The sequence below is a fragment of the Saprolegnia parasitica genome (genome assembly GCF_000151545.1).
Source record: "Saprolegnia parasitica CBS 223.65 unplaced genomic scaffold supercont2.1, whole genome shotgun sequence".
Lineage (NCBI taxonomy): Eukaryota > Oomycota > Saprolegniomycetes > Saprolegniales > Saprolegniaceae > Saprolegnia > Saprolegnia parasitica.
The window spans coordinates 693186-716670 of record NW_012156395.1 but is presented as its reverse complement, the minus strand read 5'-3'; the positions used below and the strand labels follow the sequence as shown (position 1 = coordinate 716670).

General features: G+C 59.7%; 9 protein-coding genes across 9 annotated transcripts; 7 read left to right on the top strand and 2 right to left on the bottom strand.

Moving 5' to 3' along the window:
- The first annotated feature begins 409 nt into the window (after positions 1-409).
- On the top strand, positions 410-2162 carry SPRG_00288 (hypothetical protein). The gene is made up of 6 exons (XM_012338390.1): positions 410-1201; positions 1247-1341; positions 1392-1583; positions 1626-1721; positions 1769-1893; positions 1952-2162. Exons 1-6 carry the CDS (start codon positions 457-459, stop codon positions 2124-2126), a joined length of 1428 nt encoding a protein of 475 aa, XP_012193780.1. The 5' UTR covers positions 410-456; the 3' UTR covers positions 2127-2162.
- Positions 2121-5246, bottom strand: SPRG_00287 (hypothetical protein; the record flags this gene model as incomplete). The annotated part of the gene is made up of 5 exons (XM_012338389.1): positions 2121-2438; positions 2490-2680; positions 2732-3019; positions 3069-3099; positions 3149-5246. 5 exons carry the CDS (start codon positions 5244-5246, stop codon positions 2128-2130), a joined length of 2919 nt encoding a protein of 972 aa, XP_012193779.1. The 3' UTR covers positions 2121-2127.
- A 301-nt stretch (positions 5247-5547) lies between these two features.
- Positions 5548-7126, top strand: SPRG_00286 (hypothetical protein). Its single transcript, XM_012338388.1, has 4 exons — positions 5548-5818; positions 5869-6235; positions 6282-6379; positions 6431-7126. The coding sequence occupies exons 1-4, from the start codon at positions 5591-5593 to the stop codon at positions 7070-7072; spliced, it is 1335 nt and encodes a 444-aa protein (XP_012193778.1). The 5' UTR covers positions 5548-5590; the 3' UTR covers positions 7073-7126.
- SPRG_00285 (hypothetical protein) lies at positions 7102-11135 on the bottom strand (the record flags this gene model as incomplete). The annotated part of the gene is made up of 1 exon (XM_012338387.1): positions 7102-11135. The coding sequence occupies one exon, from the start codon at positions 11133-11135 to the stop codon at positions 7128-7130; it is 4008 nt and encodes a 1335-aa protein (XP_012193777.1). The 3' UTR covers positions 7102-7127.
- A 3732-nt stretch (positions 11136-14867) lies between these two features.
- On the top strand, positions 14868-16352 carry SPRG_00284 (hypothetical protein; the record flags this gene model as incomplete). Its single annotated transcript, XM_012338386.1, has 2 exons — positions 14868-15344; positions 15393-16352. The coding sequence occupies 2 exons, from the start codon at positions 14868-14870 to the stop codon at positions 16350-16352; spliced, it is 1437 nt and encodes a 478-aa protein (XP_012193776.1).
- A 310-nt stretch (positions 16353-16662) lies between these two features.
- On the top strand, positions 16663-17625 carry SPRG_00283 (hypothetical protein; the record flags this gene model as incomplete). Its single annotated transcript, XM_012338385.1, has 2 exons — positions 16663-16761; positions 16783-17625. 2 exons carry the CDS (start codon positions 16663-16665, stop codon positions 17623-17625), a joined length of 942 nt encoding a protein of 313 aa, XP_012193775.1.
- Positions 17626-18188: 563 nt separating this feature from the next.
- Positions 18189-20221, top strand: SPRG_00282 (hypothetical protein). Its single transcript, XM_012338384.1, has one exon. The coding sequence runs from the start codon at positions 18209-18211 to the stop codon at positions 20021-20023; it is 1815 nt and encodes a 604-aa protein (XP_012193774.1). The 5' UTR covers positions 18189-18208; the 3' UTR covers positions 20024-20221.
- A 509-nt stretch (positions 20222-20730) lies between these two features.
- On the top strand, positions 20731-22079 carry SPRG_00281 (hypothetical protein; the record flags this gene model as incomplete). The annotated part of the gene is made up of 2 exons (XM_012338383.1): positions 20731-20929; positions 21034-22079. The coding sequence occupies 2 exons, from the start codon at positions 20731-20733 to the stop codon at positions 22077-22079; spliced, it is 1245 nt and encodes a 414-aa protein (XP_012193773.1).
- A 103-nt stretch (positions 22080-22182) lies between these two features.
- Positions 22183-22953, top strand: SPRG_00280 (hypothetical protein). The gene has a single exon (XM_012338382.1). The coding sequence runs from the start codon at positions 22188-22190 to the stop codon at positions 22803-22805; it is 618 nt and encodes a 205-aa protein (XP_012193772.1). The 5' UTR covers positions 22183-22187; the 3' UTR covers positions 22806-22953.
- Positions 22954-23485: the final 532 nt, after the last annotated feature.

Below are 23485 nucleotides of genomic sequence, written 5' to 3'. Positions count from 1 at the left end.
GAGACTCGGAAACGAATGGCGAGGGTCCCGAACTATTAAATAGCATCATGAACTATGGAAAATTAGAAGTTGTGAAAAAGTTACGCCCCTTGCGCCGTCGGAATGTCGGCGCTCGTCGAAGCTACGACCAGCAGCGACGGCCAGCCATGCGGCTGTCGTGGGCTCGGATGCTGGCTTGCCACACGTGTCCTCGTAACGTTAGTATATACCGATATTTGCGCATCGTCATTTCAGCGAGATGATGTGAACGGCCGCCTCTCATATCAGCCGAGCTACAAGTACATGACGTAGCACGAGCGTGCCACGGGGGCCTGTGCATGCTGCTCCGGCGCTGCAAGGGAAACCACACCTTCGCGACTGGGGGTGTACCCAGCCCAACAGAAGTTGCACGTCGAAACCGCGAAAGCATGTTTGTCCCAGTTTAGCCCACCGTTATCCGGACTCGACATTGGGACGATGCTGGAGCTGGTTGTCGTGGGCGGCAGCTACGTCGGCTTCTTCGCCTTTGCCCACATCTTCTTCTCGCGATGGCTCTTCCAGGACTACGAGGTCAAGGACACGGGCGTCTTCTCGCGGCTCATCTTCTGCGTCTGCCTCGCGTGCTCGATGAGCATCCTCGAGGTTGTCATCTTTGAGCTCGCGGCTGTCCTCGGCAGCGAGACGCGCCAGCTCGTGTGGCAGATCGACCTCGTCGTGCTCGCATTCCTCATTGCGTACCTCATCCCGTTCGTCCTCATCTTTACGCTGGCGCGCGAGCAACAGTGCCGGCGACGCACGGCGCTCCTGCTCGCGACGACCTTTGAGCTCGGCTTTCTCTACGCGTTCTGGAAGCTCGGCGACTACGTCACTCTCGTGCAGGACGCGACGCCACAGCCCACGACAATGGCGTGGTTCGTCTCGCTCGAGGCCTTTGTGAGCCGCGTGAGCTTCCTCGGGGTCAACTTCATGGCGGTGCTCTCGGGCTTTGGCGCTGTCAATGGCCCGTACGAGTACATGAGCATGTTTTGGCGCAACGTCGAGGAAGACGACGTGCGCTGCCTCGAGAGGCGTCTGCGCCAGAACCTCGAGATGGTCGTCACCAAGAAGAAGCGCATCGTCGTCGAGCGTCGGTACGTTCCGGGCCACGATGCGTCGACGACATCGGGCCGGTCGAACCCGCTCCTGCGCTTGTGGCACTGGGCCTCACCCCAAGTGTCTAAAGGTAGTCGCTTCGTCCGAACCTCCTAACCTCTTACATGCCATGTAGAATCCTACCTTCAAAACCTGCAAAACGAAGTCGAGATCCTCGAGACGTTGAGCCAAGAACTCTTTCTGGAGATCCACGCCATGCGCGAACTCCAGGTGCGCACATCCAGTTAGCAAGGCCGATGGGTCGAACATCGCGCGTGTAGAAGCGCGCTGCCGAGATGCGTACGCTCAAGGGTCGCTTCTTCAATCTCATTGGGTATCTCTTTTGCGGCTTTTGCCTCTACAAGATGGTCATGAGCACCGTCAACGTCGTCTTCAACCGCGACCGGGACAAGGACCCGATCACGAACGCGATGGAGAAAATCTTGTACCTCTGGCCGACGCTCGCGTCCTGGGTACTCTTTACCATTATCCTCTTGCGATAAGGTAACCCGTAGATCAATGTCCGGTTCATCTCGGACATTTCGTCGCTGACGCTCGTGGGCATCCTCGTCTTCACCCAGACCCGCGGCTTTCTTCTCATGCTCCTCAAGGTACAAGCGACGAGTGCAAGATGCCAGCAGCATTTTCTCCTACGTAGGTGTTTCGAACCTTCTCGAGCAGTGTCTCCAACAACTCGGTCGTGCTCTTCCTCGCCGAGCTCATGGGCATGTACTTTGTGTCGTCGTTTGTCATGATGCGCATGAACCTCCCGACGCAGCACAAGTACAGCCGACTCTCTTTTTCGAATGGATGATGGAGAATATTGTCCATGGCTGTGTAGACGCCATATCGATGCGGTGCTCGGCCCGATCGACTACTACGTGTACTATTGCTGGTTCGATGTGCTCTTTGTCATCAGCGCCCTTGTGAGCCTCGGCCTCCTCGCGCTCGTGACCATGTCCAAGGTCTCGCGCACGGCCATCGACAGCTTTACGCTCCACGACAAGTACCCTTAACTTAGCCGAAATGCAGCGAGCCTTTGCCTTCCCACGTTGCGAGGTCCGACGTACGAAACTCGACAGGACCGGACGGCCGGCGCGGCGCGGGCGGCCCGACGTTGGCGAAATCCATGCCGCCATCGACCACACGCATCGATTTGGTCTTCCCACGCGGCTCGAACGTCGTGTTGGAGAGCACGACAGGTCCCGACGAGGTTGGAGCGGACCGGCTCAGCCACGCGTCAGCGGAGGCTTTGCGCTTGCCCGACTTGGTCGACTTGGTCGCCGCACTGGCCAGCGAAAACGACGCCGGCATTGCATACTTGGCACCTAGAACCATTCTCCATCGCTCATCGCTCCGTGTATCCAGGGACGGCGTACTGCGAAAGGTGGCGACGGGCGACGTCTTCTTGGACTTGCTACTGTAGCGCGCGCCTTTGCCGCCCTTCTTGCCGCGTTTCGAGGGCTTGCCCGCGTCAAAGCCAGCATCCGGGTTGCGCCGCTGCTCTTCCACGCGCTTCTTGGACTCGCGTTGGCGCTTGATGCGACGGTCGCCGTAGTTTTTGCCGTTGCTACGACGACGGGAGCAATGAGAAAATGCGACGAATGGCGATGCGACGGACCGGTTGGCACCAAACATGTTGAGGTAGTCGATGCCTGGATCGCTCGCGGTTTGACGCGCTTGCAGGCTCGCGACGGGTGTAAAGTGCTTGAACTCGCGCAGCGCCGACGGAATGTCCCGGGCCGATGGCAGCATCGCGACGACCTCGTTGTCCGAGACGTCTTCGATCGAATCCGAGTCGTAAAATTTGGCCACGGCGCGGGGCTTGGTCAAGTCGACAACGTCAGCAGCCTCGTCGTTCGAGTCACCGCCACAGTGGAACATGCCTTCGCCGTCGTCGTCGACGTCGCTACACACAAGACGCATGGATTGTTGGTCCTATGAACGTGGCAGTGTACCGCAAAAACACTTGCGACGACCCGTCGTTCTCTAGCCAAATACGACGCTGAGAGGCATTATGGATACACGCAGCCAGTACCTCGGGACGTATCGCAGAGCGTGCACTTGCGCGGATCCTTGACTTCGACGTTGGTGCAAATGTTGCACGTCCAGGGCACGTCATCGCGTCCGTCCGTCGCGACCTTTCTCGGTGCGGCACACATGGCGCACGCCAGACCGTTGGGGTTTTCGTTGACGTACGTGCACTGGTCGCACTCCCACCCGTGACGAACGGGGCTGCTCGGCAAACTGCTCGGCGACGAAGGCAGCCGCCGAGGACGGATCGGGCTACTTCTTGGCGATAGGCCGTGTGCTCGGATGGGACTTTCGAGCGAGTTGCTTCGAAACACTGGGGCACGTCGCACGGGGCTTCTCCGCGGACTGGGGCTTGTTCGGGACTCGTAGGCCAGTGGCTTGCGGAGGCGTCGGGGTACGACAACGACATCCTTGTCGTCGTCGTCGTCGTCGTCGCTCGAGTCGTCGAGCAGTCCCACTTGGCGCATTTTTGCAAACGGCGACGGTCGTCCTGCCTTGCGACCCGACAAGGCAAGAACGGGCGAGTCGATCTCGTCGTTGTCGGCGTCGACACCCGTGTCGCCTTGGAAAAACGACCGACGAGCGCTACGAGGCGGCGTCACGGCCACGTTGTCGGTCAAGGACACCCGAGCCCGCGCTGGCGAGGCTACGACGGGGCGCTCCACCGGAGTTGTTGGTCGACGATAGCGAGGCGGTGATTCGGGAGACGTCTCGTACGACGCGTGGCTCGTCACGGGAAGCCGCCGCGGGGACGCCACAAGCTCGTCGCCCGGTATCGTTCGAACGACGCTGGCAAGTGGTACAGGGCTCGTCGCGGCGGCTTGCGGCGGAAGCAAAGCAAAGGCCGGTGGCGACTCGGGCGCCGGTGGAGCCACCATGCTCAGCATGTTAAATTGAGGCGGACTCTCGGGCGGCAGCAGGTTGAACGTAGGCGCTGCAACCGGCGCAGCAGGCATGTTTGCGAAATCGAGCAGCTGAAAGCACGGTGCCTCGCCATCGTCCGTGCTCAGCGCAGGCGCCGCAAATGGTCGCTCACTCTTGACGACGGCAGATGCAGGCTCCGGGACGTCAGACGCATCGTCCGGCGGCGTCAGGTCCAGCCCATGATCGTAGTCGAGATCGGCGGCCGATGGGGGTTCCTGGACCAATGGCGGCGTTCTTGGCGACGGCAATGGCTCGGGTGGCACCTCGTGTGCCCGTGCTTCGTCTCGCTGTGCCGAGTCGGGCAAGTCGGGTACCTCTGGATCTGGTTGCACCGGCTCGGGTCGTGGCGCCTCGACGACAGGCGGCGGCTTGGGCTTGCGCGGGGCTGTCATCCAACGACCCATCAAGTCCGCGGCCGTGTGAGGACCGTTCGACTGTGTCAACGCCGGAAGGCTCGAGGGCGCTGCGGCAGCCGACGCTGGCGTCTCGTTATGTCGCGCTACTGTCCTCTGCAGCCTCGGAAACGCCGCAATCGACTTGGCCCCGAAAAAGAAGCTGCCGAGCGGTCGTGGCTGCTCGATCGAAGCCACAGGCACGTTTCCATCTGTAGGTGCTTCATCCATGTCGTTTTGTGGTGGTGTCTGCGGTACGAGCTCGTCTTTGGGCCGGACTAACGACCGTGGCCGAAGCAGTCCGGCCTTCTTCGTCGCCCGGGCGGGCACTTTGAGGCTTGGCGGCGCTGGTGAGGCTTGTAGCTGCGTCGGTGGCGGTCGTTTCTCTTCGTCATCGTCGCCCATGTGTGGCTCGGGCGCCGCTGTCTGGGAAGCGCCCCAGCCACTGTCCTTTTTTCCTCGCAGGGGACGCTGGCCCGGCGCTTGAGTCCGCGGTCGCTTCTGGTCGGGCGACGATGGTGCTGGTGGATCAAACTGACTCATCATAGGCGCCGCTGGCATGCTCAGGCGTAGTCGCTTCTTGGGCTTGGTCGGCAGCGCCTGCGAGAGCTGGGAGAGCGCGTCCAGCGGCGCGTCCGGTCGCGCCGCCCCGCAGGCCGCGCACGTCTTCCGCTGGTAGCCGTTCAGCAGGGTGCACATGCTGCACTCCCACTCCTTCGTTCGCCCCATCCGCCGGGCCGCGCGGCCTCCGTCGGTCGCTTGGCTCGCCTCGGGGCTCTCGCTCATTCCCGTTTTGGCGCGAGCCGCAGAAGTTGCGTTATCCGGACAATTGAGCTGTCCGTATAATTTATCGTGGCTATTTTCACGCCCGTTACCCCACCATGCACGTTGTCCCTTGCATCAATACCCGCCTCCTCGTCTGCGCCTTGCAGCCTATGTGATAGAAAGCGTTCTATGAAGAGCACATAACGTCAGTGGGATGCTATAGGGCGATGGCTGTGTAGCGCAAGGCGGAGGCGGGATATTGAGTTGCGTGGGATTAGCCTCTTCGTTGGCGGAAAGATTGAGTTTTGGCCAATCCGCGACAAGTCGGTCGGCGAAGCGTCGGCAATCTTGGATTCGCATCGGCCATGTCGGGCCCCAACTTGACCTTGGAGGAGGCGAAAGCCTTCCTGCGCCTCGACCTCGGCGGCGTGAACCTGTACGACCACCTCTCGGATGTGCTCCTGCGTGTGCTCGTCGAGCGGCCCAACGACGCGGTGAACGCCTTCGAGCACCTCTCGTGTACCGTGCGCCAAGAGCGCTTCAAGCGGCCGGCCGAGGCGATCGCCGCCGAGAACGCTGTTGACGCCGAAGCAGTACGTGGCATGTAACCATGGCGTCGCGTCTGACTCGCCTTTTGGAGTAGAAGGCGCAGCAAGAAGCATGGGGCAAGGCGGCGACGAGCCTGCTCAAGATCCAGAACGGCGACGAAGAGGTGGCGCCCGAGACACCGACCGGCGTCGCCGACCTCTTGGACGAGGCCAACATGTTTGAGTGGGCGGGCCTCGGCTTCTCGCGCGGCGAGACGTTCCGCCTCTCGCTCGCCCTGCAGAAGCTCGCGACAATCAACACGACTGTCAAGCTGCGTTTCTGGGGCAAGATCCTTGGCGTCGGTACCGACTACTACGTCGCAGAAGGCGAGCTCCCAGAACCGTACGAGCCGGAAGATCAAGACGCTGAAGAAGGTGCGAACGGCCTCAATCGAAACACGTATTGGGTCATGAAGGACAATGGTACACTCTTCCTGCATGCCGAGTTCACATGCATCATTTTCGGTAGGCACATACGAGTGGGCACAGCTGCCGCATGTGCGGCGCGACCAGATCCTCGCCGCCCGCGCGCTCCGTCGCTTTGTGCGCAGCAACCTCGATGGCAAGGTACACGACAGCGACTGCTTGGCGTGCAGGTTACCTAAGATAAGGTGGTAGGTGCACGGGCACCCACCGTTTCCAGGGACCGAGAAGAACTTTCTACGGGCGCAGATCGCACGCATCTCGTCGTCGACCGTCTTGTGCCCCGCAGGGTACTTTGTCGTGACGGAAGATGGCGCGATTGAGCCACCCGAGGAGGCGCCCGAGGCCAAGTCTGCCGCCGAGCTCGCCGAGCTCGGGACGTGGGTCCACTACACGAAAGAGATCAACGACAAGTACGGGCGCAGCGTTGCGCTGCCGCCGAAAACCAACGACGACGGGGAAGAGGTGCCATGGGACGGCGAAGAGTTTGTCGAGCCGCTGCGGGCGCTCTCGGAAGACAAGCCGGCGTCGTGGCGCGTCGAGCGCGTCCCCACGACCGTCTCGGCGGCCGTCGGCGAGATCGCTGTCGTCAAGTCGCTCGTGTGGCCCGGCGCCGTGGCGCTCGGCGTCGGCAAGAAGTTTCTCAACGTCTATGTTGGCCATGGCCTCAAGGCCAAGTTTGGCGCCGACCACCAAGTGCAGTTGCCCAAGCCGCTCCAGGTCGACTTTGGCGTCGCGCTCGACGGCGACAATGACGCCAAGCTCAAGTTTACCAACTTGCAGGAGCAGCCCGACGTTCTCGTGGACCCGTCACCGGCCGAGGACCCAGACGCCTAACGCTGCATGGACACGAATGTACATAAGCAAAGGGAATCATCTATTGGTGTGTGTCTTAGTAGTACGTGTTGCGTTCGATCCAGCCGGGCGTGCGCACCATGCGACCCGTGTCCGGGTCAACGGTCGTGACCGACGTCTCGCGCAGCATGTATTTGCGCATCTCGTCGACCGAAAAGATGAGCAGCGTGAACGGCATGCCGCAGAACCAGTGCGTGAGGCGCATCGAGCCCGTCGAGAAGATCGTGTTGAAGAAGCCCGAGTAGCTCATGACCGCGCCGAGGAGCGTCTCAAACATGAGGCCCATAAACATCACGTCGTTGTGCATGCCTTGCGTAAAGAGCGAGAGGTACCGCGTCTTGCAAATGAGCAGGTTGCCCCACTGGCTCATGATGACCGCGACAAAGTACGCGGTCTGGGCAATCGCGAGTGCCTCCGACTGCATGACGCGCGAGAGCACGTTCGAGTACGTCTTGCCGCTCGCATCCGTGTACGAAAAGCCGGCGGCAAAGTCGAGCAGGCACGCGACGCCCGAGCACGTCACCGACCCGTCCGCGTTCTTGACCTGGCGGACGTACGTGGCCTTGCTGTACTTTTGGTCGCCCATCGGCGCCGTCGTCGCGCTCGCCGTGCCGTTGGCCGAGACGATCGCCACGAGCTGGTCCTTGAAGTTGTCGACGTAGTCCGAGCTGGTGAGACCGCCGTCCGTGTCGGTCGACGTTGCGGCCCAGACGCCAAACGGTTGGTAGCTCGCCATGAGCTCGGGGGTCGCGCCGCCGAGACCCACAACGTCCGAGCTCGTCACGTCGTACTCGAGGTACGTCTTCTTGAAGAAGCTCGACCGACGCGCCTTCATCGGTGTGTACGGGTGGTAGCCCGCCGCGGTGGCCGCCGCCATCGACTGATACGTCGGGACCGCGTTCTTGTTGGTAAACGAGCCGTACGTGGTCGGGTTGAACTTGTCAAAGTTGTCGGGCTTCGAGTCGCTGCCGGCAAAGTTCCCGACTGCATACTGGCAGTCAACAAGCGTACCATCCTCCTTGGGGTCCCAGAAAATCTGCGCGTCAAAAATGTTGCCGCCGGTCGGGATCGTCGCGTTGTACATGAGACCGCACTTGGCATCGGGGCCAAACGCACCGAGCGGCGTGTCGAGCGACTTGCCACCGGCCGAGCAGTAGACGCCGCCGTCGGTCTTGCACCACAAGACGTGGCGGCCATAGTAAGCGCCGCCGAGACCCGGAAGCACCTTGGGCGAGTAGCCAAAGCTGTTCATGACCGTAAAGTAGCAGAACATGCCGGCCGTCGCCTCGATGATGCCCATCATGAGGTACGAGAACGTGATGAGTTTCTTCGTGACGAGGCGGTCGACCGCGGCGTTGCGCGGCGGGCGGAGCATGATATCGTTCTCGGCGCCTTCGTACGCCATCGAGATGGCCGGCACCATGTCCGTGCCGAGGCAGATCGCAATCATGAGCAGCGCCGTGAGCGGCAGCGGCACGTTGATGATGACGTTGAGCAAGACCGGGACGAGCTCGGGAATGTTGGCCGCCAGCGCATACGCAATCGACTTTTTGAGGTTGTCAAAGATGATGCGGCCTTCTTCGACGCCGCAAACGATCGAGGCAAAGTTGTCGTCGAGGAGGATCATGTCGGCCGCTTCCTTCGAGACTTCCGAGCCCATGATGCCCATGGCGACGCCAATGTCGGCCTTCTTGAGCGCCGGCGAGTCGTTCACGCCGTCGCCGGTCACGGCCACGATCTCCTTGCGGCGCTGGCAGTTCTCGACGATGATGAGCTTCTGCTGCGGCGACGTGCGGGCAAACACAAGCTGCGGGTGGTCGAGGATGCGGTCCCACTCTTCTTCCGGCGTGTCGACCGAGATCGTCCAGCCAGGCACGACGATTGCACGCGCGCTGCTCGGGTCTTCGTACAAGTTGCCCGCCGCGTTCGACTCTTCAATGTCTTCCTTCGTCGGGCCCCACAAGATGCCGACCTTGTGCGCAATGGCCTTGGCCGTCACGGGGTGGTCGCCCGTGACCATAATGACGCGGATACCGGCTGTCTTGCACTTCTCGACGGCGCCCGGCACCTCGGGGCGCGGCGGGTCAATGAGCGCCATGAGGCCCACAAAGCACAGCGGCTCCTCGACGTTCTTGAACGGCGTCGGGATCATATCGTAGTCGACGTCCTTCTCGCCGAGGGGAAAGTTGGGGTTGTCGGTCGAAAAGTCGTACGAGTGCGGGTACCGCGCGACGTCGAGCGACTTTTCCGCAAAGCCGAGCACGCGCATACCGCGCTTCGAGAGCTGGAGCTGGAGGTCGTCAATTTCGGCGAGGCGCTCGGGGGTCATCGGAAGCTCCTGGCCGTTGATCATGACCGAGCCGCAACGCGCCGTGATGCGCTCGGGCGCACCCTTCATGACCAGCAAGAGGTTCTTGGACTCGTCGTCGTCCAGCTTGTGGATCGAGACTTGGTATTTGTTTTTCGAGTTGAACGGAATCTCCTTGACCTTGGGGCACGCCTTGCGGTACTCCATAATGTCGCGCTTGTCCTGGACAAACTTGATCATGGCCGACTCGGACGCGTCGCCAATCGTCTCCCAGTTGATCTTGTCGCCGACCTTGAAGACAAGCGGCGCGCCACGCGAGATGGCGTCGCCGTCGGCCGACACAATCGTCTCAAACTTGGACTCTTCGTCAAAAACGGCATTGTTGCAGAGCGTCGCGCAGCGCTGGAGACGGACAAAGCTGTCGTCCGCGACGTTGTAGCTGGGCGTCGGCGTGAGCGAGCACTCGGCGTCGAAAATCTTGTTGTCGTAAACCACGTTGGCGACCGTCATGATGTTTTGCGTGAGCGTGCCCGTCTTGTCCGAGCAAATGCACGTCGTGGACCCGAGCGTCTCGACGCCCTCGAGGTTCTTGACGAGCATGTTCTTCTTCGCCATGCGCGACGCCGCGAGCGAGAGGCACACGGTCACGGTCGCAAGGAGGCCTTCGGGCACGTTGGCGACGATGATGCCAATCATAAACGCGAGGTTGGTCGAAAACTCGAGCTTCTTGATAAAGCCCACAATGAAGAAGATGACGCCGGTCGTGACCGCGACGCCCGTGATGATGTGCACAAAGTGGTTGATCTCGCGCGCGATCGGGGTCAGCTCCGTGCCCGTGGCGGTCGCGAGCTTGGCGATGCGGCCCATGACCGTCGAGTCGCCAATGTTGACGACGATGCCCTTGCCGTTGCCTTGGGGAATGAGCGTGCCAAAGAAGCAGAGGTTCTTTGTCTCGAGCGGGTTCTCGTCCGTGCAGTGCGGCACGCGCTTGAGCGGCTCCGACTCGCCCGTGAGGCACGAGTTGTCGACGAGAAAGTCATCCGAGCACTCGACGACGCGGATGTCGGCGGGCACCTTGTCGCCGCCCTTGAGGAGCACGATGTCGCCGCGCACGAGCTGCGACGCGTTGATCTTTTGCGACTTGCCATCGCGCACGACGGTGATCATCGTGGGCATCATGTTCTTGAACGACTCCATGAGGTTGGACGACTTGCGGTTCTGAAAGTACGAGAAAAAGCCCGTGACGAGGATCGTCGTGAAGAGCGCGGTCGCCGTGTAGATCTGCGTGATGTCGTACGCGAGGAAGTAGCAGCCAAAGCACGCGGCCGCGCCGACAAAGAGCAGGATCGAGAAGAAGCCCGTGAGCTCGCGGAAGAGCTTGACCCACTCCGAGACCTCCTTGGGCGGTGTGAGCATGTTGAGGCCTTCCTTCTGCTTGCGCATCTCGACGTGGTCGGTCGACATACCCACCTCGTCGTCGGTCATGAGGTCGGCGCAGAGCTCCGGGATGCTGACCGTGTGCTCGGTCATGACGAGCTCGCGCCGAGCATCATGGTGGTCATCACCGCCCTTCTTGCCGCCCTTCTTGGCCTGCTTGCGCGCCTCCATGCGCTGGCGCATCTCCGTCGAGACCGCGACGATATCGGCCGACGACCGCTGGCGCATGGACGCCCGGTGGCTACCCGCGCGGAGCCGCGCGCTGCCGGCCCGCTCCCGCAAGCTGTTCTGCCGCTCCATGGCTGGCTTCGGGGAAGAAATCGAAAGTGGTTGCTAGCCGGGCGCGAATTCGCTTTGGTGACATCAAAAACCTTTAACAAAAAATACTCTGTTATTGGGGATGCTGTTCTACCTCGTATGAAAGGGAAAACGTATCAAGTGAAGACCTTTGGGACTGGATACCTGTGCATAATGCAATTTTAGTATCCTAGTCCACGGCATAAAGGGGCACCTTGGCTAGATGTGGACGGAGCGTCCGCGAGTTACGCACTGTGGCGCGCCATACGTTTTGAATGGACAACAGTACCGTACATCAATATAAACAACAAGGTTAACCGTACGTGTTTTGAAGATACGATGTGGGATGCACGACCACATTTGCACATTCGGCCAGCTGACCAAGGATGTGGCGTGATCTGAAGCGCGATATCCATTGAATTTGAATTTGGCGCTCCACATCTCTTGGCAGTTGTCCCATCTGGGGCAATTTGTGGCCGGCAACAAACGCCCACGCGCATCCTTGCAGTGGCCAGCGCTTTGACACTACCATGGTGGGATGAGCTCGTATGCTTCCTGTGAGGCTAAATGCGTTGCTGACCAAGAGGGGACATGGACGCCTTTCCCAGCAGTTGAAATCCTGGTGCTGGGCGGCGCAGGCCAAGAAAGGCTCCTTGAGAGAACGCATAAGGTAACGTCCAGGTGTCACGGTGGAAGCGGTGGATGCGCCCAGCACAACAGATGCAACGCTACGCAAAAAACCATTGCAAAGCATGGCCTTGGCGTCGAGCTTTAGGACGAGTCGGCCTGCGTCGGCATTAAGAGGAGTTGGCGGGATGATAGCTTCCTCCGTGCAAGAGAATGTTTGACAATGATTTCACATTTCAGGGTGGTGGACACAGCTCTGCGGTACTCGCATTGCCTTTCTGTACGGTGCTGGATGACGTAAAGGGAGTATATGTACTGGGTGTACCGGGTGTACTACAGTACGGTACATTGCAATTGAACGAGAGCCGTTCATCTTGAAACTTGAAGCCACTTGGATACTTTCGAGTCCATCTATTACTACGTCGTACTCTAGTACTTTTTTTAAATAAGCACTTTTTTGCGCGGTAGAGTACGCCACGAGCACAGCGAGTGCATGTGGCGCTGCCGGGTCTTGCGCCGACTATGGCGACCCGGCGTCGCTGGGTCCTATCATTGTCGGTTTGTGCGGTTGAGGCATGCACGTGGCAGCCACGAGGCGCGGATGGAGATCAACGTGAAACCGTGTGCTCAAGTGTTGCTTAGCAATTTGATATGTGCGACCGGAGCGAGTGCATCCGCGATAGCCGGTCGGAGAATGTGTACGATAGCGCAATGTACGAGCGTGGTGCGTGCATTCGATATCGATGGGGCGTGCGCGATCGCGCAGGACCTCGATGCAACGCTTTGTTATAGAATGTTAGATTGCAATGTTATGATCGTATCTGGATGTTATATTCGCTTTGCAGCATTGCGGTTCGCGCGCGAAAACTCACGGCAGAAGATCCGGCCATGGTGGGGACGCCAGCGTCGGGCGCACAGCGCGTGCGGGAGTCGTGGAAGCGCCAAGCTGCGAGCGCCGTGGCAGCTGCGACTGCGATCGAAGAAGTCAAGGAGCTTAAACGGAAGATCGTCGCGGGCGATGGCACCAGCGCAAGATCAATGCGGCTGCCTTTTCTGGAAAAGCGCGCATGTGTACATCGGCCTGCGCCTGAGCGACGAAGTCATGGAAGCGCGTTACGATACCGGTAGAATGGCTGGGCCGGGTAAAACGAGTACATAGTTGTTTCGATGCCATTCGCCCTGCAATGTTCGTGTGATGCAGCAGCAGATTGTTGTGGCCTCTATGCAAGACGCGTCCGGCTATGCAGTATAGGACCCAAGTGCTGAAATTATGCGAAGGCTCTCAAACAGAGCACAACCAAGCCACACCACCGTTTCCGCCGCCCAGCAAAAAAAATGACGTCGATGCTGCTGCAGCTCTACAGAGAATCACCCTTTGGACAACCACCAGGTTAACCGTACTAGTAGCGCAGCGGAGGTTGCACTGGAGTGTGGTTTCCGGCCGGTAGCGGTACATGGCGCACGCATCCATCACACATTTGCCATGTGAATGGCCCATTCACATCAACGCACATTGTACATGAGCACGTACACCGACATTTGAGCGGCACCCCCACACTATGCCACCGCGCGTACACGCCACTAGATTTAAATCTGCCCCGATATCAAACACCCACCTCTACTAAAAGATTACACGCTACCCCAATGCAAATTTGACATTAAAGAGCTCGACGAAAAGCCACTGACCAAAAGCTGACCAAGAAAACACGAGGTTAACTACTCTCACCGTACCTATAGGCTTCTCGTTCTTATTAATAGTTTCCCTGCATGTAAATCTGTGTTCACTGACCCTACAGTCCCATTCCGGCTCGCGCTCTACATTTCTTGGGGTCGAGACCATGAGGTTGTCCAAATGGTTGTCTATCATGTTGAGGCGTTCACACCACTTCCTGCGAGCGTGCAAGTGGATATGCCTCGCTTACACGCCGAATCGTTGGATCCGCGACGTGGCTCGTGAATCATCCAAGAGCGTGAACCGCTCAAGGTCAACTAATAGTTTGTAGGAGGTGTTTACCCTTTTCGACCAAACTCGTCCAGAAATCAGAGGGTGCGCCTCCGTAGACACTAGCTGTGATGCCTACCAACTCGCCGACCACATATCCTCGCACTATACAAGGCTGGTGAAGGATCGACATGATTCTGTCCATCACGAGGCCATCGACTTGCGTCCTGGATGACGTGGAAATAGGTTCGCAATCGGCTGACAAGAGTGCCCTTGCGCACAGTGTGGCTAATATCTGGCGACGTTGCATCAAGTGGCGTTGAAGCAAGCTTGGCGATCACGAAATCAAGCTCAAAGAGCCGTGTCGCGCGTTCGAAAGCCGGACGCTTTCGGGCAACGCGCCGGTAGCAGTCGGACACAGATCTGTCGGAATCTTCTGTGCCGACAATGATATTTTACAGTGCGTTGGGCTCCAGGTCTCGGTAGCGAAGACATCGTCTTGCTACAACAAGCCATCATTGTTTTACAAATTCCTTCCGGTATAAACGCCTCGGGCCGCAACACGACGAGCGTCGGCGTGCGACAGGTGTGATTCCAGTTGCCGTTTTGGCGGTGCAGAACGCAATGCAGACATCGCGCCATCTTGATACTACGCGTTTCATTGGTGAACCGGATACCATTTCAGCCAATCACGACGTCGCACGCATCCCGCTCTGACCGGCTACTTCTCGTGCGGTTCGAGGATCCGAGACGCCGCCTACACTACAGCACCCATCGGTCCTCGTCCTGGCGTCGGCCTCGACCCTGGTATTACCATCCTCGTCGATCGATGACGCTCGTGCCACCGTCGTCCGGATAGTGACGGAAGAGGCTCGGGCGCCTGGTTTGTAGGGCGTCCTGCTGTTTTTGGGCGTGTAAAGTAGGGCGACTGTATATTAATATCCCAATGTATTTTAATACGATCGCGTTACTCACAAGCAAGGCGACGATGCATTGATACTTGTAGAAAAAGCTCGCGTATTTTAATGCGACCCCGTCGTATTCATATTAATATTACCCTGCCAGTATTAAATAAAACGCAATAAAGCCCACTGCACGTACTGACTATACCGGTATGATGGATGCCAACCAGTTCGCCTCTTGTGCTCTTCTTCGGACCGGTTGGCATGACCCAAGCCATGTCGAGTGGTCCGTCCTTGGCGGACGCGCTCTCGCGCCTCCCGCCCCTCGACCCGATGGAAGCCAAGTTCTTCATATCCCACATTGACGCGGCCGTCGACGAAGCACTCCTGCTCTGCAATGACTTTGGCGCGATCCGGTGGCAGCCGCTCAAGCAGAAGGACGGCGTCGTCGTCTCGCGCGCCGCCGACGACATGAACTCGATGTCCAACCACGCGCTCGCTGTGCGCAGCGTCTGCCTCGTCAACGCGTCCTTTGACGAGATGCTCGACCACTTGACGACCGAGACAACCCGCGACTTCCACGAGCGCGAGCTCGCGGTCAATCCCGCCGAGTTCCTCGATGGCGCGATCCTGCATGTGCTGTGCCCACGTGACGCCAATGGCCGCTACGTGTGCATCAAGTGGCATTGCATGAAGTCGGTCGCGCCGCCCACCAAGCCGCGCGACTACATCTACCTCGAGGTACACGCCCCTTTCTCGATGCGGCTGGGGTCATGGCCTGTCTGCTAGATTGTCGACTCGTTTGTCAATGAAGAAGGCCACCGCATCGGGTACCGGCTCTCCAAGTCGATCGACCTCGAGTCGCTGCGGTCGGTCGACGGCACCAACAAGTTTGTGCGGGCGACGACCACGATGCTGCATACGTTTCGCAGCAGCGACAGCGCAAGCCGGAATGCTTCGTCGCCCAAGACGCTCTCGGACTTTCAGGTCGAATTGCGGTCCATGGTGCTCGGTGACTTTAACGGCAAGCTGCCCATGTACGTGACCAACAAGATGTCGGAACTCGCGGGCCTCCGCGGCGCTGCGCTGCGCGACCATTTCGACCAGTCGCGCATGAACACGCTCAAGTGGATCCAGCCGCACGAGTTTGTGCCAACGAGCAAGCGGTCGTTTTGCTCGCTCTGCACGCGCCAGTTTTCGCTCGTGCGGAAAAAGTACAATTGCCGCGCGTGCGGCGACGTCATTTGCTCGCAGTGCAGCATGAACCAGCAGGTCGGGACGCGCGAGAAGGCCAAGATCCGCGTCTGCGGCCGCTGCAACCTCTCGGCGCGCACCAACTCGTTGCCGTCGTCGATCGGGCGGCTCTCGGGCTCGGGCTCCAACTCGCGCGAGTCGATTCAATTCCGCGATTCGACCTTCCGGGACTCGACCTTCCGGGACTCGAGCTTTCGGGACTCGAGCTTTCGGGACTCGCAGGCGGGCAACTTCTCCTTTGCGACCACCCGTGTCTCGGAAAAGTACTCGACGATCGACCGGTCGAGCAACTCGTCGGACTGGTCGTCGTCGTCGGCGCGGGAGTTGCAGTACCAGTCGTCGTTTGGCCCGACGACAAGTGCACCGTTTAGCACGCCGACACACTACCGGCGCAGCCACTCGGAGATGCCGCCGACACACAACTCGACGTCGCCGACCGATCCAAGTACGAAGCCTAGTGTTTTTCGCACTGCAAGGCTCATGATTCGGTTGTAGATGCACTGCTGCGTGCGAGCCAAGACTCGCGTCCGAGCATGATGGAGCACCGGATGCTCGCTGCGTCCATGAACAGCAACGGCACCCCCGCACCATGTCGATCACATCCAACTCGTCGTCGTCGCGGCAAAGCATCGATCCGTCGCGGCCACCGACGATTCCTCGCATCTCGATCGAAGACATGCAGCACATTAGCATTGTCGAGCCGCCCAAGGTCATGTTGCCACCGACGACGACGACGACGACGCCAACCAATCCGTCGACACCGTCGCAGCGCCGGTCGTCGCTCGAGCCCGAACAGTTTGTTGACATGGCCATGGCGGGCATGGATTTCTCCATCGTCCAGACGGCGCCGACATCGGATGACAATGGGGACGGCGACTCGGACCGTCTCAGCGACCTCTCGTCCGTTTCAGACGTCTTTACCGAGCGCTACTCGGAGCGCATGTCGGAGCGCATGTCGGAGCGCATTAGCGAGCTCGACGTGGACGCATACGACGACGCAGAGCAGCCGCCGCTGCACGAGGAAGAGATCTCGCTCGACGACCTTGCGCCGCCGATCAAGTCGCCGTCGTCGCTCATGGACCTCGCCAAGGCCAACTTTGACGACGTCAACTATGTCCGCGAGAGCTTTGCGTTCCATTACGACGATCTCGAGAAGGATCGGTCGTCGATGCGGTCGACGGTCAACGTCGACAATGACGAGGACGAGTCGTTGCAGCGCATGACGCTCGTCATGAAGCTCAACGCGGACATGGACGCGATCACGCGCGACATTTCGACCGTGAAGGAGTCGACGGTCGACCTGCACATGCGCAACCAAGAGGTGACGGAGAAGATCCAAGACATTGGCCACCACGAGAACATACGGCAGTCGACCACCGAGGTGCCTGTCCCGGAAGAACCGTCGATCTCGGCGCAGCACGAAGAACGCCTCACGAATGCCCTTTCCAAGATCAACCAGGAGCTCTACATGATCCAGAGCAACATGGAGAGTGTCCGCGAGAGCACCAAGGCGATCGACGCCAAGCTCGTCGAGACCGTCGACGTGCCGCCCACCGACTCGTCGCGCGAGGGCTTTGTGAGCTTTCTCAAGGCCGACAGTTTTGAGCGCAACCCGGACGCGGCGGCCCCGAACGGAAACGGGTGGGCCGCCGTGCAGTCGACGGTCACGGGCAAGATGTACTACTACAACGAGTCGTGCGGCCAAACGAGCTGGACATTACCGCAGGACGACGACATGAGCTACTCGGACAGCTACGTGGTGCTGTAAGGTCCCCGAAATAAATATAGTAATATTATGTTAGAGTACAAAGCACACCTTGTCATTTTCGGTGCCGTGTTTACGTAGTGCAGGAGCCGCGGAACAGGCGCGCAACACGAGCACGCAGCGAGTAATGCGCCAGCTGCGGCCATGGAATCGTAGCGACCATCAATGTCGGCGCCGACTCGAAGGGCAGTGGTCGTCCACGAGACAACCCGAGCCCCATGGCGGTGACATCTTTCGAGACACCAGTGCCAACCCAAGCACCTTCACCGCCCGCACCCGCGAGATAACACGTCAGAGCTCCGGGAATAGGGTGAACTGCAAGGCTGCATGGTATCGCGACTCGAGCACGCTAGTGATGCGAAACCACTTTGCTATGGTCCAACATTTCGGTTTTCGGTGCTCATGACGACGACCTATATATACTACTAGTACATCGATGGGACACGTGCTATTCGCGCCGAGTCGCCGGGACGGAGACGATGTCTCGCAGCTGGTTTCAACGGCTGCGAGCGCTTCGAGCTATGTAGAGTTGGGGCAGACCGAACTGCCTCTTCACATCGTGTATTCGAGGACCTTCCAACACGACATGGGCTCGCCGATGCGCATCAAGCCACCGGCGTCGTCGGCATCGGCGGCGCACCAGTCGTCGTCGGCGCGGCGGTTCCGCCCGAGCAACAACCAGCAAATTCAAGTGACGCTCCACGACGTGACGACGATCCACAAGTGCGTCATGCACGTGCGTGCGTTCCGGTACGACGAGAGCATCATGGTGCACCCAGAGTACTACATTGCGACCGACATTGTGTTTGCGTGCCGGCAGTACCCGCACGTCGCGTTCGCGTCCCACTGGGGCACGTGGCGGTCGTTCGATGAGTTTCGGTCGCTCGACTGCCAACTGCGCACGATCAAGGTGCCGACAGCCAGCGCCGACACGGCGACGACCTCGATTCCGACGCGCACGTGGCTGTGGTGGCTGCAGACAACCTCCAAGCCGCTGCCGGGCGCGGACCACCCGATGAACCACATCTTGCCGCCCAAGACGCACCGCACGCGTCGCTGGCTGTTCCAGCACCGGACGAAAGCGTTCATGGCCAAGCGCCAAACCGAGCTCCAAGCCTACTTGCAGGACGTTGTGAACACGCCGCTGCGCCTTTTGCACTTTCTGGACGTCCGGGCGCCGCCGTTTCTGCGGTACTTTAGCAACTTTGACGTCGGGTTCGGGTCCCACCTCAAGGTGACAGTGTGGAACCCGTCACTCGCCACCGTCGAGAAGGGCAAGCTCGACGTGCTAGAAGCGCATTTGCTCGACGATGCCAACCGCGGTATTTTGCTCTGCTCGACGTATGGCTGCCAGTGCCACTTTCGGTCGCTCGAGCAGAGCCTCGCGGGCCTCGTCGTCGTTCTCGCCATGAAGAAGCTCATGGCGCAACCGCCCGAGCTCTCGGACGACGTCGAGCGCAGTGCGTACATGTGCCTCGTCACCGAGCTCTACTTGCCGGACGATATCGAGATGGAGTTTGCGTCGTCGAGCTTGCTCACGCACCGGGCGTCGTTTACAGGTGCGACGCCGGCGATCGCGGCGGCCGAGAAGATCCGTCTTTATATGACCAACTTTGGCTTACTGCACGCCGAGGCGATCGCGGCCCAAGTGCGCATGAGTGTCATTGACGTCAAGAAGGTGTTTCACCGGTGCAAGCGGCGGCAGTACGGACGTGTCGGCACGATTGCGCTCAAGACGCTCTGCTCGCTCTTCAACGTCACGATCACGCTCGTGACCAACGACCACAAGTCGACTATGATCACGATGACGCCGTGGAAGGAGAGTGTGCCAACCTTACTCACCGAGAAGCGGCACCTCATTTGGGGCTACATGGTGCCCACGTCGCTTGACGTCCACGGACAGTATGTGGTCGCGCGCCCGTTCCAAGACGTGGCCGTACGACCGACGGCCAAGCCGCTCTCGCTGAGTGAGTGGCGGTACATGGACGACGCCATGGCGCGCAGCATCTCGCACGTCATAGCCTCGAACGCGATCTCGGTCATCGAGACGGACGCCGACCAGCTCCAGCAAGCGATTCTCGACGCGGTCTGGGACGCGTGCGACCAAAACCCCAAGCGGTTCCAGTCGTTCCAGTACACGTCCAAGAAGTATGGGACGACGTCGATGCCAGGCACGACCTTTTACACGTTCCTCGAGCGCCTCTTCCGACCGGTCGGCGCCGCGTACATTACCGATTTTCTCGTGCACGTGCTGCCGCTCCCGGCCAAGCGGCAAGCGCTTCTCCAAGCGCGCTGGGCGAGCTTCCACACCGACCTCGTCGTCAAGCGCGCCGCGATGCTGCACCGCCCGTCGCTCGACTCGTCCGCGTCGACCGCATCGACCACGCCCACCGACGCGTGAGGACATCCCATATTTATGGCGCCAACTTGCTGCGCCGTGTACAATATCAACCCGTGTTTACCTTGCAACCAATTCGTCCTGCTCAAGTTGGTGCCAAGTTGACCAACAACTTGGAGTTGACCGGTCGACATAGTGTAGCATATATAGTGCATCCCACGCTTTGGTCAAGTCGCACTCGGTAATGGTACAATGTAGCTCTGATGGTAGCTCGTGGTGCAAAGGACCTGCTTGTCCACGCGATGCATCGCCAGTGGGCTGGCAGCTGGTGTCTCGAGGAGGTTTCTTGTGCCCTCTACCTTTTACCGGTAAAATCACTTTCTCCGGTATCTAGCAACCTTGTGCACCGCCTATTGTTGGTGTGCCTTTGATAGCTTGTAGCACAGTAGCACGGTATCTCACCAGCACTGTAATGCGTCGTGAGCCGCCACGGAGATGGCCGTCACCGTCGTTGGACTGCTGACCGTCGTGAGCTGGTCAAGGTGGTGGCCATGTTTGTCCGGGACAAACCTATTTTGTCCTGGACAAAAATAGCACGGCGGCGCTGACGTGGACGCTGGATAAAAAACGATGGTGGTTTACATACAAAGGACAAGCTTGAATAAAATGGCGTCTTTAAATGAAAGAACTTGGCGTTTGTATAGGATCGACCCGATCGGCTCGCTGCGGAGTTTGAGCCACAAACAAGTTGCTTGTGACGTGTCGAAACCATGTCGTCCCGCCAGGTGCTCGTCCTGGCCATGGTCGCTGCGCTCCTCAGCGTCGCGATGGCCGCACGCACGGCTGTCTTCCTCGATGAGGCCGAGACGCCCGAGACGAATGAAGCCTCGGCCTTCCTGTCGCAGCTCTCGGCCCGCGGCCACGAGCTGAGCTACTTTAACGAGAAGAGTGCTGGCTTTGCGCTCAAAAGTACGGCGACGCGCTCTACGACAACCTTGTGATCCTCTCGCCGACGCTCAAGACGCTTGGCGCCACGACGCTCGGGAAGGATGCGCTTTTGGCCTTTGTGGAAGACGGCGGCAACGTCATCGTCGGTGGCAGCATCCGCCTCTCCAAGATGCTGCGTCAGTTTGCGCTCGAGTCGGGCGTCGAGTTTGAGAAGAAGGGTACGATCGTCATGGACCACGTCCATCACCTTGCGGACCCGGCGGACACGTACCACTCGCTCATCGCGACGACCAAGTGGATTGACTCGAGCATTGTCGTCAGCGACACCGTCCTCAAGGCGAAGAAGCCGATTGTCTACAATGGCATTGGCATGACGCTCGAACCCTCCAACATCCTCGGCTTTACGGTCTTGTCGGCCGAGCCGACTGCGTACTCGGCCGCGCCCACCAAGGAGATCCGCGAGTCGCACGAAGTGGTCATTGGCTCCAACGTCGGCCTCGTCACGGCCATCCAAGCCCGCAACAATGCGCGGTTAATCTTTACCGGGTCGCTCGACGTCTTTAGCAACGCGTACGTGACCTCGGACAAGTACGGCAACGGCGCCTTTGTCGCCGCCGTGAGCGCTTGGGGCCTCGGCGAGCGCGGTGTCTTGCGCGTCTCGAACGTCCACCACGCGCGCGAAGACGGGTCGCTCCCGGACAAGATGCTCAACGAAGTCGAGCGCCCGGACCAGCCGCTGACGCTGTACCCGGACGCCGAGGTCGCTCGCGACTCGCTCGTGTACCGCATCAAGGACAACTTGACGTACTCGTTTGACGTGGCCGAGCTCAAGCACGGCGCGTGGGCGCCGTTCGCGGCCGACGACGTCCAGCTCGAGTTTGTCATGCTCGACCCGCACGTGCGCAAGACGATGACGCACAACGGCAACGGCCGCTTCAGCGTCACGTTTACCGCGCCGGACGTCTATGGCATCTTCCAGTTCCGCGTCATGTACCGCCGGATCGGGTTCTCGACGCTGCACTTTACGACCCAAGTGTCGCTGCGTCCGTACAAGCACGACGAGTACGAGCGCTTCATCCCCGCGGCCTTTCCCTACTACGCGTCTGCGTTCTCGATGATGGCCGGCGTCCTCGTCTTTAGCGTCGTGTTTTTGTATGGCAGCGACAAGTAGACGACGACGACAGCAGACTCAAATTCCAATACACTGTCTTGGCGCTGTGCGTGGGCTGTTTAACGCGTGTTAGATTGAGTTATACCGAGACACGATGTGTTTACCGTGATGGCGATCGAGTTCGACCGAATGGCCATGAACAGCGACGACGACGATGAGGTCGAGCTGCAGCCGCGCGCGCCGCCGATGCAGTGGCCCGCGCCCAAGCACCCATCGACACAGAGGCCACCCGTGCGTCTCGACCATGCTTTCCTGAACCCGAACAAGGCCGTGCAGATGGCCCACAGCACGGCGGCCGCGCCGGTCGTCGCCAGCGCGATGCACTCGACGCGACGCCTCGAAGCACAGATCCAAAGTGTGCAGGAACAGCGCTATGACGAGAGGACCATCGAGCTGGACGACGACGAGCGGAGAGAGCTCGTGGCGCAGACCGCGCCAGCCAAGGGCCCCTGGCGCTACGACTACGATGCACTCGTCGACGTCGACGCGCCGCCGCCCGTCAAGCCGCGAAAAGTCAAGAAACAAATCGACGACAAGTGGAAACAGTCGTTGGCCGTCGCGCCACCTCGCGAGCTGCCGTCAGAAATTGACTTTCAGATTGAGGATCGCATCCGAGCGTCGGCGATGCAGTGCTTTGGCGCACCGTTTGACGCGAAACGACACATGGCGGCGGCGGCGCCGACTTCGACGCCGCTCAACCTCTTTCTTGGCTTCAAAATGCAGTGACCGACAACGCCACCCATGCCATGGAGTTCATAATGTCACGTACTAGTATGACACAAACATTGTCGTATGCAACATGCACAATCCATTAAATAATTAGTCTCTACTCTAAAAATGCTTCGTCAACCGCAATGAGCTATCATGATCCTCCATTCTTCGGCTTCGTAATCTCATTCGTTGACAAGTTTTCAGTCGCCGTGGTTTTGTCCACGACCGCTGGCGCCGTCGTGACAGCGTCTGCCGGTGGCGACACGTCGGCAAGAGTCGCATCTTGGACGGCTTTGGGAGCTGGTGCATCTTCGACCGGAGCAACATCTTGGACAGCTTTGGCAGCCGGCGCTTCGTCGACCACGTCTTGTACGGCTATAGCAACTGGTGCTTCTTCGACCGCAAGTTGGACGGCTCCGGGTGCAGGCGCTGCTTCAACCGCATCGTGGACGACGTCGGTGGCCGGCGCTTCTTCAACCGTATTTTGGACGGCCTCGACGGCTGGCGCTTCTTGCACCGGAGTCGCGATCTTGGTGGCTTCATCCGTTTGCAGTGGCGTAGCAACGTCCGACGGCAGCGCCGCTTTGTGGGTCTCGGCCTCGTCGGCGACGTCGATGCTGGATTCAGTCGGAGCCAAGTCGTCGTCAACTACTGCAGTTGTCGAGTTGTCAGTCGCCGTGGTTTTGTCCACGACC

Bases quoted from the DNA above. Each gene is read 5' to 3' on its own strand.
- SPRG_00288 (XM_012338390.1), top strand. From the start codon at position 457: ATGCTGGAGCTGGTTGTCGTGGGCGGCAGCTACGTCGGCTTCTTCGCC. The intron at 1,722-1,768 runs GTACAAGCGACG...TCTCCTACGTAG, and splicing joins TTCTTCTCATGCTCCTCAAG to GTGTTTCGAACCTTCTCGAG. The intron at 1,894-1,951 runs GTACAGCCGACT...ATGGCTGTGTAG, and splicing joins AACCTCCCGACGCAGCACAA to ACGCCATATCGATGCGGTGC.
- SPRG_00286 (XM_012338388.1), top strand. From the start codon at position 5,591: ATGTCGGGCCCCAACTTGACCTTGGAGGAGGCGAAAGCCTTCCTGCGC. The intron at 5,819-5,868 runs GTACGTGGCATG...CTTTTGGAGTAG, and splicing joins ACGCTGTTGACGCCGAAGCA to AAGGCGCAGCAAGAAGCATG. The intron at 6,380-6,430 runs GTACACGACAGC...ATAAGGTGGTAG, and splicing joins GCAGCAACCTCGATGGCAAG to GTGCACGGGCACCCACCGTT.
- SPRG_00282 (XM_012338384.1), top strand. From the start codon at position 18,209: ATGGGCTCGCCGATGCGCATCAAGCCACCGGCGTCGTCGGCATCGGCG.
- SPRG_00280 (XM_012338382.1), top strand. From the start codon at position 22,188: ATGGCGATCGAGTTCGACCGAATGGCCATGAACAGCGACGACGACGAT.